This window comes from Molossus molossus, unplaced genomic scaffold, assembly GCF_014108415.1.
Source record: "Molossus molossus isolate mMolMol1 unplaced genomic scaffold, mMolMol1.p scaffold_m16_p_12, whole genome shotgun sequence".
NCBI classification, from domain to species: domain Eukaryota; kingdom Metazoa; phylum Chordata; class Mammalia; order Chiroptera; family Molossidae; genus Molossus; species Molossus molossus.
Window position 1 is genome coordinate 10,652,156 of NW_023425347.1, and position 12,845 is coordinate 10,665,000.

Below are 12,845 nucleotides of genomic sequence, written 5' to 3' on the forward strand. Positions count from 1 at the left end.
TTTTGTCGAAGGCTATTTCGGCATCTATTGATATGATCATGTGGTTTTTATTCTTCATTTTGTTTATGTGGTGTATCACATTTATTGATTTGTGAATATTGTACTAGCCTTGCATCCCTGGGATGAATCCCACTTGGTCATGGTGAATAATTTTTTTTTATATATTGCTGGATCCGATGTGCTAGTATTTTGTTCAGGATATTTCTTTTTTTTCTTTCTGGTTTTGGAATTAGAATTATGCTGGCCTCATAAAACGAGTTGGGAAGTCTTCTTCTTCTTCTTGAATTTTTGAAATAGTTTGAGGAGAATGGATGTTAGTTCTTTTTTGAATGTTCGGTAAAATTCCCCTGTGAAGCCGTCCAGGCCTGGGATTTTGTTTGCTGGGAGAGTCTTGATTACCTCTTCAGTTTCCTTAGTTGTTATTGGTCTGTTCAAGTTTTCTGTCTCCTTCCGGTCCAGTTTTGGGAGACTATGTGTTTCTAGAAATTTCTCCATTTTGCTTGGATTGTCAAATTTGTTGCCATATAATTGTTCATAGTAGTTGTTAATGATCTTTTGTATTTCTGTGGTGTCAGTTGTTATCTCTCCTCTTTCATTTCTGATTTTGTGTATTTGGGTTCTCTCTGTTTGTTTCCTGGTGAGTCTAGCTAAGGGTCCATCAATCTTGTATATCTTTTTGAAAAACCAGCTCTTTGTTTCATTGATCCTTTGAATTGTTATTTTGGTCTCCATGTGATTTATTTCTGCTCTGATCTTTACTATTTCCTTCCTTCTACTTGCTCTGGGGTTTTCTTTTTGTTTGCTTTCTAGTTCTTTAAGTTGTGAGGTTAGATAGTCTAGTAGAAATTTTTCTTGCTTCTTGAAGTAGGGCTGTAGTGCTATGAACTTCCCTCTTACAACTGCTTTCACTGCATCCCATAGCTTTTGTATTGTTGTGTGTTCATTTTCTTTGGTTTCCAGGAAGTTTTTAATTTCTTCCTTGATCTCCATGGTAACCCATTCATTGTTTAATAACACACTATTTAGCCTCCATGTGTTCAAATGTCTTTGCCTGTTCTTGTTGCAATTGATTTCTAGTTTCATGCCATTGTGATCTGAGAAGATGATTTCAATCTTCTTGAACTTGTAGAGACTTAGTGTCCTAACATGTGGTCTATCTTTCAGAATATCTCAGGTGCACTTGAGAAGAATGTGAATTCTGTAGTTTTGGGGTATAATTCTCTGTAGATATCTATTTACTCCATGTGGTGAAGTGTTTCATTTAGAGTCTCTGTTTTCTTTCTAATTTTTTGTCTAGAGGATCTATCCAGTGATGTCAGCGGGGTGTCGAAATCCACTGCTATGATTGTATTGCTGTCGATTTTTCCTTTAAAGTCCTCCAGAAGATTTTTAATATATTTTGGTGCTCCTATATTGGGTGCATATATGTTTACCAAGGTTATATCTTCCTGTTGGATAGATCCTTTCAATATTATGTAGTGGCCTTCTTTGTCTTTAGTTTTTGCCTTCATTCATGAGATATGAGTATTGTTACCCCAGCTTTTATTGTCTTTCCCTTTACTTGAAAGATTTTTTTCCATCCCTTCACTTTCAGCCTATGTGAATCTTCTGTAATGAAGTGGGTCTCTTGTAAACAACATATATATGAGTCATGCTTTCTTATCCAATCAGCTACTCTGTGTCTTTTTATCAGAGCATTCAATCCATTTACATTTAAGATGATTATTGATATGTACTTATTTATTGCTATTTTTGTTTAGTGTGGTTATATATATTTTTTCTATTTTGTCTGCTCATTACAGTAGTCCTTTTAACATTTCTTGCAGTGCTGGTTTGGTGCTAATGTATTCCCTTAGCCTTTCTTTTTTGTCTGGGAAGTTCTTTATTTGACCTTCTATTTTGAATGATAGCCATGCTGGGTAGAGTAGTCTTGGATTCAGATCCTTGTTTTTCATGACCTTGGTTACTTTGTGCCATTCCCTTCTGTCCTGTAGTGTTACCATTGAGAAATCAGCTGAGAGGCTTATGGGGGTTCCTTTGTAGGTAACCTATTGCTTATCTCTTGCTGCTTTTAGGATTTTCTCTTTGTCTTTAATTTTTGGCATTTTAATTAATGTGTGTCTTGGCGTGAGCCTGTTTGGGTTCTTAATTGGGGCTCTCTGTGCTTCTTGAACTTGAATGCCTTCTTCCTTCACCAAGTTAGGGAAGTTTTCTGTCACTATTTCTTTAAATATATTCTCTAACCTTTGCTCATTTTCTTCCTCTTCCGGGACTCCTATGATGCGAATATTATTACATTTTTAGTCATCCCACAGCTCTCTTAAGCTGTCTTCCTGTTTTTTAATTGTTTTTCTTTTTAGTTTTCTGATTGGTTGATTTTTTCTACCCTGTCTTCTAATTCACTGATCCGGTCCTTAGCTTCCTCTACTCTGCTTTTTAGACCTTCAATGTGTTCTTATTTCTGCTATGTCATTCTTGATTTCTTCTTGGTGGTTCTTTGTTTCCATTTGGTTGATCTTTAACGTTTCTATGTCTTTACTCATGCTGTTGATCTTCTTCAACATCATGGCTCTGAATTCTTGCTCTGTTATCTTGCTTAACTGCACCTCATTTATCTCATCTTCGGTAGAGGTCTCTTGTTCTTTCGTTTGGCATTTGTTTCTTTGTTTCACCATTTTGGCTATCTCAGTGGGCTTTGGAGCCTGCCAAATTTTCCCTGTGGGTGTTGGTGTTCTTCTGTTTGTAGCTCCCTCTACTAGGTTTTGATGAGCGTGAGAGGACCCATGTTAAACACCACTGTCAAGTCTTACTTTCTCCAGTAGAGTTTCAAGCCCAGGAATGGTTCAGTTATTCTCTAGCTTTTTGCCTGGAGGCTATTAGTCTTGGTTAGTAGAAGAACCTTGGGTTCTCAGTTGAAAAACTCCCTCAGGTGTTCAGTGTATAGGGATTTCTGGAGAATGGGGCAGATGCAGGTTGTTCATGAGCCTCAATTTGCATTTCAATGGCCCACCTGGTTGGAGTTGTATCTGCGAGGGAGGGGCTGCTGCCTCTCCTCAGAGGCCTGGGAAAGAGCAAAATGGCCACAGTCCTGCATGGCCGCAACTCAGCAAAAGCTCTGAGCACCCTCCAAATCCCAAGTGTCCCCACATAGTTCCAGTCCTGTCTGCCCTGCCTCTGCCGGAGTCCAAGGTGAGTGGCTGTGGCTATTTTAGCATCTGTCCCTGCTCTGCGCTGTGGAGCCGCTTGGGAGTGTAACCCTGCGGGTGCTGGTCACAGCTCAGACCGCTGCTGTCCGTGGGCTTCCAACCTCCTTCTCTCGCCTCCGTAGATCCTACCAGGATCGAGTCAGTGTCCCTGGTTATATGGTCTTCGCAAGCTGCTTTTCTGTTGCTTTTTCCTGATACTTGTCTTCATTTTAGTTGTAATTCCAGTTTGGTCCTAGGAGATGGTCTGTGTAACTTCCATTCACTCTACTGCAATTTTGGAATCTCACTATAGGTTTCTTTTAAATCACATCTTTAGATGCATTTAAATCATATTTATGTTTTTTTATTCATTTCAATGTATTTTATAATTTTCTTGTGATTTCTTTTTGGCTCATCGATTATTTAAAAGTATATTGTTTAATTTCCCTTTTTTGGGGGGATTTTGTAGATATTTTTATGGTGTTGATTTCTGATTTATTTCCACTTTGGACATAGGACAGTTCTTGTAAATTCTAATCCTTTAATATATTGAGATTTGTTCTGTGTTCCAGAATATGGTCTGTGTTTGCAAATGTCCCATCTGCCCCTGATAAGAATTCTGTTGTATAGCAGTGCCATGTGCATAATTTATATGTGGCAAAATTACCAGCCTGTGATGTGTTAAAATTTTTTACAGTTATTCACTAACGTCCAGTTCTTCCCAATCTGTCTGTAACTTATAGCTGAATAGTGTTTCCATTTATCTTTATGATTAACTTGACATCAAGTGATAACCATAGGTACTGGTATTGAACTGATATGAAGCATTTTTCCGTCTGGATCTTGCACATCTGATCTTCTGGCTTCATGAGTGTTTGAGTTCAGCTAGAGTGAACGAGGATCTGTGAAAAAAGTAAATGCTAATGTCAAATATGGTTCTTTGAGATGAATCACGAACTGTCCCACTCTCACACATATCTACTGGTGACAGTGTCCAGATTTATGTTTTAGAAAGAAAATTGGCCACACCATCACAGATGGACTGAATAGGGAGTCCAACAGTGACTAGGTGTTTCTTGGAATTCTCCAGGTGGTAGATGTTTGTTGAAGGTCTGCTGTGGCAATAGGACTAGAATGAAGGGATGAATTTGAAAGAAATTTTGAGAAATAATTTACAAGTCTCTGTCTGAAATGATGTATTCTTTGGAATTAAAACTCACTAAGTAACTAGATGAATGATGATCCCATTCACTAAGATGGAGAAATGAGATGAAACATAATGGTTGGTTTGGAAAAGGGATATTGGTTAGCCTGGGCTTAGGACAGTTTTGTTTGTGGGGTGAGCAGTGTGGTGAAGACATGGGTGGCATGGCCTTGGTATTATGAAATATTTGGCATTATGGTATATATGAAGTGCTGTGATACAGTGGATTCATCTTATTTTAAGCTCTCAACTCCAGAACTCTTCTGTCTCAAACTCTGCTTAATCTTTATTCACATCATTCTTATATTTTGAATATATGAACTTGTAGCAGCAGTTTAGTAAGTTTTAATTTTACTGTAGTGGGAACTATTTTTAGTTAAAAGCAAAACCCAGATGATTTAACAAGGGCGATATTCTACTTACCTCTTGCGGAATAACAAATGGCTCTACACTTAATGGCATGAGAGCCATTGTTTTATTAATCTGTGGCCGGCAATTTGGACAGGACACAGGGGAGATGGTTTGTTGCTCATCCACAATACCTGGAGCCTCTGCTGGGAAGACAAGTAAGTGGGGGTGATTCCAAGAGTTGGAACTGGGAATTGTCTTGAATTCGCTCCACTCATATGCCTGCCATGAAGGCTGGGATGGCATGTGTATCAGGGGTAGGAATCTTGAGACCATCTTAGCCTACCCAGGTTCCTGTTCATCCTTTAGTGTGCAGTTGAAATTGTGTTCCTCTCATACGCCCTTGTCATAAGCCTTTCCAGCAGCGTGAATTGCTCTCTCACCTTCTTCATACAGCAGTGGATGTCTTGTGTCTTATTCTACCTCAAGTAAGTGAAATAAACCCTTCGTGTTCATGGCCTTGCCAATCTGAGCACACGCTCTACCTTTGGAGTGAGTGGTACTAGATGTGCATTTCTCCTTGGCTCGCTTGCTCTCTGTGTATTCTTGATGTAGCTCTTCTAAGAGTAAGAGTTGTATTTTAATGTTATTGACAGTTCTTGAAGGCCTGGCATGCATTTCCTGAATGTTAACCGTCCACTGTGGTGTGTTGTGAACACATCTGCCTGTCTAGTAAGCCACTTTGTAACCTGAGCATAAGTTATGTTTGAATCAGGGCAAAGAAGGATTACAGAAAAATCATGTATCAGAAACAGGAACCAGGACTTAAAAGAACCTATAGTTTGGTCAGAAATGAAAGTCAATATTAGAGACAGTATGACTCCAAAGTGTCTCAATGCGGGGAGCAAGGAATGTGGGGAGCAGGAACAATCTAAGATTGGGCATCACCTTGGATGTCCCCACGGCCCCTCCCCAGTACCTGTGAACTCTTTATGATTTTTTTTTTTTCTTTTTTTTTTCCAAATCTTTATTGTTGGATGTAAAATGTATTACAGATGTTCCACATTTTTTCCCCCATTGACCCCCTCCTCCCCACTCCCGCCCCCCTCCCACCTTTTCCCACACTATTGTCTGTGTCCATTGGTTATGCATATAAGTTCTTTGGTTTATTTCTTCCCACCCCCCCAACCCCTTTCCCTTTGAGGTTTGTCAGTCTAGCAATGAGTTTGTGCTTCTTAATCCCTTCACCTTTTTCACCCATTCCCCCAACCCCCTTCCCAACTGGCAACCAATAAAATGTTCTCTGTGTCTATGAGAATGTTTCTGTTCTTCCTGTTCATTTTGTTTGTAGATTCCATTGTTGATAGATATGTATTCATTGCCATTTTGTTTGTTCATACATTTTATCTTTTTCTTCAAAAAGACCCTTCATCATTTCATATAATAACGGTTTAGTGGTGATGAACTCCTTTAACTTTTTCTTGTCTGGGAAAGTTTTTGTATGTCCATCGATTCTAAATGACAGCTTTGCAGGATAGAGTAATTTTGGTTGTAGGTTCTTGGTTTTCATCACTCTGAATATTTCTTGCCACTCCCTTCTAGCCTGCAAAGTTTCTTTTGAGAAATCAGCTGACAGCCTAATGGGTACTCCCTTGTAGGTAACTAGCTGCCTTTCTCTTGCTGCTTTTAATATTCTCTCTTTGTCTTGAACCTTTTGCATTTTGATGATGATGTGTCTTGGTGTGGGCCTCTTGGGGCTCATCTTGTTTGGGACTCTCTGTGCTTCCTGGACTTGTATGTCTGTTTCCTTCACCAAGTTAGGAAAGTTTTCTGCCATTATTGTTTCAAACAGGTTTTCGATTTCTTGTTCTCTCTCTTCTCCTTCGGGCACCCCCAAAATGCGAATGTTGGCACGCTTGAAGTTATCCCAGAGGCTCCTTACTCTATCCTCATTTTTTTGGATTCTTTTTTCTTTTTGCTCTTCTGATTGGGGATTTTTTGCTTCCTTATATTCCAAATCGATGGTTTGCTCCTTGGATCTACATACTCTATTATTGAAGCTGTGTAAATTATTCTTTATTTCAGTTAATGCCTCCTTTAATTCTAACTGTGTATCCATTATTTCTAACTGGTACTTTTTTATGCTCTTGATGCCCTCCCTAAGTTCACTGAGGTTCTCACTAAGTTCATTGAGCATCCTTATAAGCAGTATTTTGAACTCAGTATCTGTTAGGTTGCTTATCTCCCTTTCGCTTAGTTCTTTTATTGGGGTTTTGTTCTGTTCTTTCATTTGGGACCTGTTTCTTTGTCTCCTCATTTTGGCTGCCTCCAAAATTGTTTGTTTCTGTGTATTACTTAATGAGAGGTATGGGGCTCGCTGAGACCCGGTGCTGCTTGTTTGAAAGAATTTAGGAAAAACCTGAAGCAGGATCCAAGACCGGCCAATCCTATGGTTAAGCAAGTGGGAACAGCTTGAAAGTTGTGTGGGGCGGGGCGGGACCTCAGGGAGTCAGCAGGGCGGGGCTACCAGTGTGAGCCAGGTTGCTGGAGTCCCAGATATGGCTTCTGTCTGCCGCCCCCGGGAAGGGCTCACCAAAGGAACAAAGGCCTCTGACAGCACGTTTGTCCCGGAGGAAGCCCCCTCTCCAGCTCTCGCTCCAGTGCCAAACAGCTCAGTTCTTCCCTGTGTGTCTCTGGTGCCCCTCGAGCTGCCTCCCCTCCGAGCTTAGAGGGAGAGAGTCCGATAAGTCCGTGCGCGGGCCCTTTAAGGAGCTGCCTGGGGCTCCAGCCGCTTCAGCTTCCCTGAGCCTCAGTTTCCGCTGGTTTTTCCAGCCAGAAGTTATGGGGATTCTCTTCCTGGCACTGGAACCCTGAACGGGACACCTGGTGTGGGACGGGGACCCCTCAGTCCTCAGGAAGGACCTTCCCAGCCGCGGGATCCTCCTGATTTTTATCCACCACGCTTGGGTGTGGGACCAGCCCGTCTCGCCGCTCCGCCGCCGCCCCTCCTACCGGTCTGGATGTAGCTGCTCTTTTTTTTTTTTTCCTTAGTTCCGTAGTTGTACGACTTCCATTCAGCTTGATTTCAGGCGGTTTTGAATGATGGTTGTTCTGTAGTTTAGTTGTAACTTTGATGTGGTTGTGGGAGGACGCGATACCACGTTTACCTACGCCACCATCTTGACCGGAAGTCTCTTTATGATTTTTAAATCAATTGTTTTGTTTTGTTTCCTAATTGTAGCTGGTGCTCAAGATAGGATTGGTTGGGCCTTTGGCCTAGGATTAGAAAGACTTGCCATGATCCTCTACGACATCCCTGACATCCGCCTCTTCTGGAGTGAGGATGAACGCTTCCTGAAGCAGTTCCGGTTGTCTGATATCAACCAGAAGGTGAAATTTCAGGTAAAATGACTTGCAAGAATCAAGTTAATAATAATAATAATAATAATAATAATAATAATAATGGTTTTTAAGATTTGACGGGGTTATGTACTTGAAAATAAAAGTATTGGATTTAAAAATAATGTGAATTTGAAAAAAAGGTTTTATATAGAGGTCCATAAACATCCCACAGGAGTTTATAAACTTTCTGAAATTGTATGTGGAAAAAAGACATTTATCAAGCTTATTAGTCTAAGCAGAGAATCAATTTTGGGCTTTGTTAATGATCATTTTATTATTATGAAATATTGATCTTTATATCTGATGATACTTTTAAAGTTTAGTTTTTCTGATACAAATATAGACACATTGGCTTTCTTATGATTAGTGTTTGTAATGTATATCTTTTTCATCATTTTTCTGTCACTCTGTGTCTTTATATTGAAAATGTGTCTCATAAACACCATACAGTTGGGTCTCTTTTTAAATTCAGATTTAATTTGATTGTTGAATACATCTACATTTAATTATATGAGATATTCTTGGGCTTAATTCTATTATTCTTTTATTTTTTCCCCCTTATTTTCCCCTTCTATTCTTTATTGCTTTATTTAGAAATTACAGTTTTGTGGGATTTATTTTGTTTGTTTTTAAATTCCATTTTACTACCCTTATTGCTATTCAATTTCACCATTTTTTATTATTTTTAAATGGTTATTATTCTAGATTCCAATAATTAATTCATCTCACTTACCATGAGTACCTATTACACAACTTCATAAAACAGTTAACAACTTTACAATATCTTTACAATATCTTTTTATTCCTCCTGTTTTTTTGTTTTGTCACATTTTACTTCTCCATATATTATAATCTCACAATATATTGCTATATTTGCCTAATCCCCTTGGTTGCCTGACAGGAGAAAGGCCAGGCTTTCTGAGGATAAATATTATCTGCTTCAGCTTCTGCATTCTTTTAAATACAATTTGAAAAGTAAGACAAGTTGTCTGACATATATGAAGTTGCAGTCTGAAAAGGAAAAAAAAAAAAGGAGTACAATTATTAGAAGAGAGTAGACGAGACAGTCCAACAAGTGAAACCCCAAGCAGGGTAACAGACAGAAAGCCACACGAAGGTAAAACTGCTGAAAACCAAAGTAAAAAGATAAAGGCAGTGAAATGACATCTTTAATGAGCTGAATGGAAAAACAACAACAAAAAAAACCCCAAACTGGCAACCTAGACACCTATATCCAAGGAAAATATTCCCCCAAAATAAAGGTGAAACAAAAGTATTTCCAGACAAACCAAAGCCTAAAAAAATCATGTTGCACAAAAGAAATAGTAAAAGAAGTTCTTCAGACTTAAGGGACATAATCACAGAGAAAAATCAAGATCAGCAGAAAGGAATAATCAGTGTGGGAGGGAAATATAAACAATATAGTTTTAAATTTCTTTAAAAGACAGTTGGCTATATGGATAGAGTGAAGCCGCGAAAGTCGAAGCGCGAAGTGGCCAGGGACGACTATAGTTGTATGGGATCTATGCATTTGGGAGATAAGATCTCTCTGCTTTCCACCCTCTTGGTAGCTTCTTCCACACCAGTGCTTGCTAAGCAAAAATACTATGAAGTAGAATTGACGGTTTCTTCTCAATTTTACAACTTGCCACACCAGCAAGTGATTGGCTGATAAAAGTTTGGCTCATTTCTCCTTATTCCATCGAAGTTTCTTTACCAAGAGCAGGCTAGCTCTTCTGTTATGTAGGTCCCCATGGTGAAAGTGGCCACAAACGTCCGTTCACCCTCTGAAGGCTCATTCGTTTAGACCTTTGTCCAGATCCCTTCCATCTTTTATGACAAAAAAGATTTTTAAATTTGTTGTTTTTCATTGTTTCAGTGGGACTGAATTTTTTTTTTTTTTTTTTTATCCTCACCCGAGGGCATTTTTCCTTTTTTTTTTTTTGTTCAGGTAGAGTGGGAGGGAGAGAGAGGAACAGAGAGAGAGAGAGAAACATCGATGTGAAAGGAACACATCGAGTGGCTGCCACCCGCACGACCAACCAGGGCCGGGGACAAACTGCAACCGAGGTACACGCCCTTAGCGGGAACCGAACCCGGGTCTCTCAGGACCGCAGGTCGACGCTCTAACCGCTGAGCGAAACCGGCCAGGGATGAATTTTTTTTTGTTGTTACAAACTTTTACATCCTAACCAAAATTTAATCATTAATTTAATTTTTTGGTTTTATTTTTAATGGCTTGTAGAAAATTCTCATCTGCCCTGGCTGTTTTTGCTTAATGGTTAGATCATCAGCCTGTGGACCAAAGGGTGGAGGGTTCCATTTCGGTCAAGGGCATGTTCCTGGGTTGCAGGTTCAATCTCCGGCCCCGGTCGGGGTCATGAGGGAGGCATCCATTCACTGTGTCTCTCTCACATCCATGTTTTTCTCTCTCTCTCCCCTTCCCTCCCTCCCTTCCACTCTTTCTAAAAATCAATGGAAAATATCTTTGGGTGAGGATTAAAAAAAAAAAATTCTCATCCCTCCCAAACCCTCCTCTTTGACAACCATCATCTTATTCTCCATATCTATATGCCTGTTTCTGTTTTGTTTTATTTTCTGTTCTGTTCTTTAGATTTCACATATAAGTGAAATTAGAAAGTATTTGTTTTTCTCTGTCTGATTTGTTTCAAAACTGGAACTTTCTATCATTAATTTTTTTCATTTTCAATGGCCTTTAAAAATTTATTTATTTATTTATTTATTTAAATTTAGTATCAGGTCCTTCTAGGTAAATTTGGAATAAAGCTCCATTTACATAATTAAAAGTAAAACCTAGATAAGGAGCTACGTTTTTCTAATTTAATTTTTCATTTATTAAGTCATTTATTTGTCAAACATGGAACACCAGCCAACACTGTACAGAGCAGGGTGCTCTACAGTGTGTTGGGCAAGCACAGATGGATCACATGGCTGCTACCACCAGTTAGTGGATTAGGTCCAGTTTTTTATTGTTCATACTCACCCGAGGATATTTTTCCATTGATTTTTTTAGAAAGAGTGGAAAGGAGGAGGGAGAGAAGGAGAAAGAGAAAGAGAGAGAAACATCAATGTGAGAGAGACACATCAATTGGTCACCTTCTGCATGACCCTGACCAGGGTCAGAGATCAAACCTAAAACTCAGGTACGTGCCCTTGACTGGGAATTGAACCCGTGACCCTGTCTGCTGGCCTGTGTTCTAACCGCTGAACCAAACAGGCCAGGGCTTGAGTCCAATTTTAATTCTACTCAAAACTGTCTTCTCTTAGGAGAAACAGAGATAATCCAGGAATAGACTATGGGTTTCTTGTATTAAGTATCATTTTGAAAAACCTTTTCTGCCTTCAAAGTTGAAAATCAGTGTATACAAACATGCACTATTATATAATTTACATGGTTGCCTTTGTGTAATAAACTTAAGAACTTCTAATGGGGTAGTTAGGATTTGATTGCTGAAAAGTATGTCTGTAAAATACTTTGTAATTTGTAGATCACAGAGAGCTATTATTTCCTAATTATTCACTTATAATTAGTATCTATTAATTATATTCTTGGTTAGTTTCCTATTTCTGATGTAACAAATTACCACAAATCTAGCAGCTTAAAACAATATGTCTTTATTATTTTGTAGTTGTGGAGTTCAGAAATTCAAACTCAGTCTGACTAGCTAAAGACAGGTGTCCGCAGGACTGGGTCCTTTGGGAGGCGCCAGGGGAGAACGCCCCTCGCCTTTGCTGGCGTCTAGGGCTGCTCTCGTTCCTCACGCAGGGCTCTGGATTGCCTGTTTCCTTCTCTTTCCCTCTGTGGTCATGTCCTCTTCTCTCTGAATTTTTGTCTTCCTCTTACAAGGAACCTTGGATGACATGGAGCCCACAAAGATGATTCAAGATAGTCTCCTATCTCAAGATCCTTTCTTAATTAAATCTGTGAAATTCTTTCTGAATGTGAGGTTACATATTCACAGGTTCTAGGGATTAGGACATGCATGCCTTTGGGAGACCATTATGCCTATCATATATACCTTTGTATAGCCCATTTTATCATGGTGAATTGCTTGCCTTCAGATATCATACAACAGATTTTGTGGCTAGGTTAAGTGATACAGATGGTATTCAAGTGTCAGCAATTTTTAACTATTTGTGTAGAGTGGTTATGGTTATATATACGAGGAGAATAAGAGACTAATTTTGTCACTTAATGTTGTTTTAAGAATATTTAACATGATTATAATAGAAGACTGTTTCCCAGGAGGAGAGGAAATGTGGGGGGAAAGTCTGCTGGCAGCTGTGAGCTTGTGGCTTCTTTGGCCAGGAAACCCTGGGAGCCATTTGGAAATGGTACTGTGCAGGGCTGCCAGGAGGCAGGAATGTCTCTTTTCTCATCTCCCTCAGTGATGTTTTAGGCTCTCCGGGCTTCTCTGACATCTTCCTTTGCGAGCAGTGGTCTGATTTATGCCCCCTCGAGGCCTCATCTCTGCCTTTCCCCAATGCCTTGAAAACTAGTGTTTAAGTCTAATAAGTAGGAAAACCCAAGTTATAGTGTGGTTTTAACTGTTGATTTTTTTATTTTACATGTTTGGGTTTTTTTTTTAAATCCTCACCCGAGGACATTTTTGCATTCATCTTCAGATAGAGCGGGAGGGAGAGAGGGAAGAAGAGAGAGAGAGAGAAATATCTATGTGAGAGAG

At 39.4% G+C, this 12,845-nt stretch overlaps 1 protein-coding gene across 10 annotated transcripts in view; it reads left to right on the forward strand.

The window, feature by feature from the left end:
* FARS2 (phenylalanyl-tRNA synthetase 2, mitochondrial) overlaps positions 1 to 12,845 on the forward strand; it is a 540,850-nt gene that overhangs the window by 322,330 nt on the left and 205,675 nt on the right. For all 10 annotated transcript variants that reach the window (XM_036257564.1, XM_036257555.1, XM_036257556.1 and 7 more), the window contains one exon: positions 7,979 to 8,139. In XM_036257564.1, the coding sequence (XP_036113457.1) occupies positions 7,979 to 8,139 (161 nt within the window). The remainder of the gene's footprint in view (positions 1 to 7,978; positions 8,140 to 12,845) is intronic.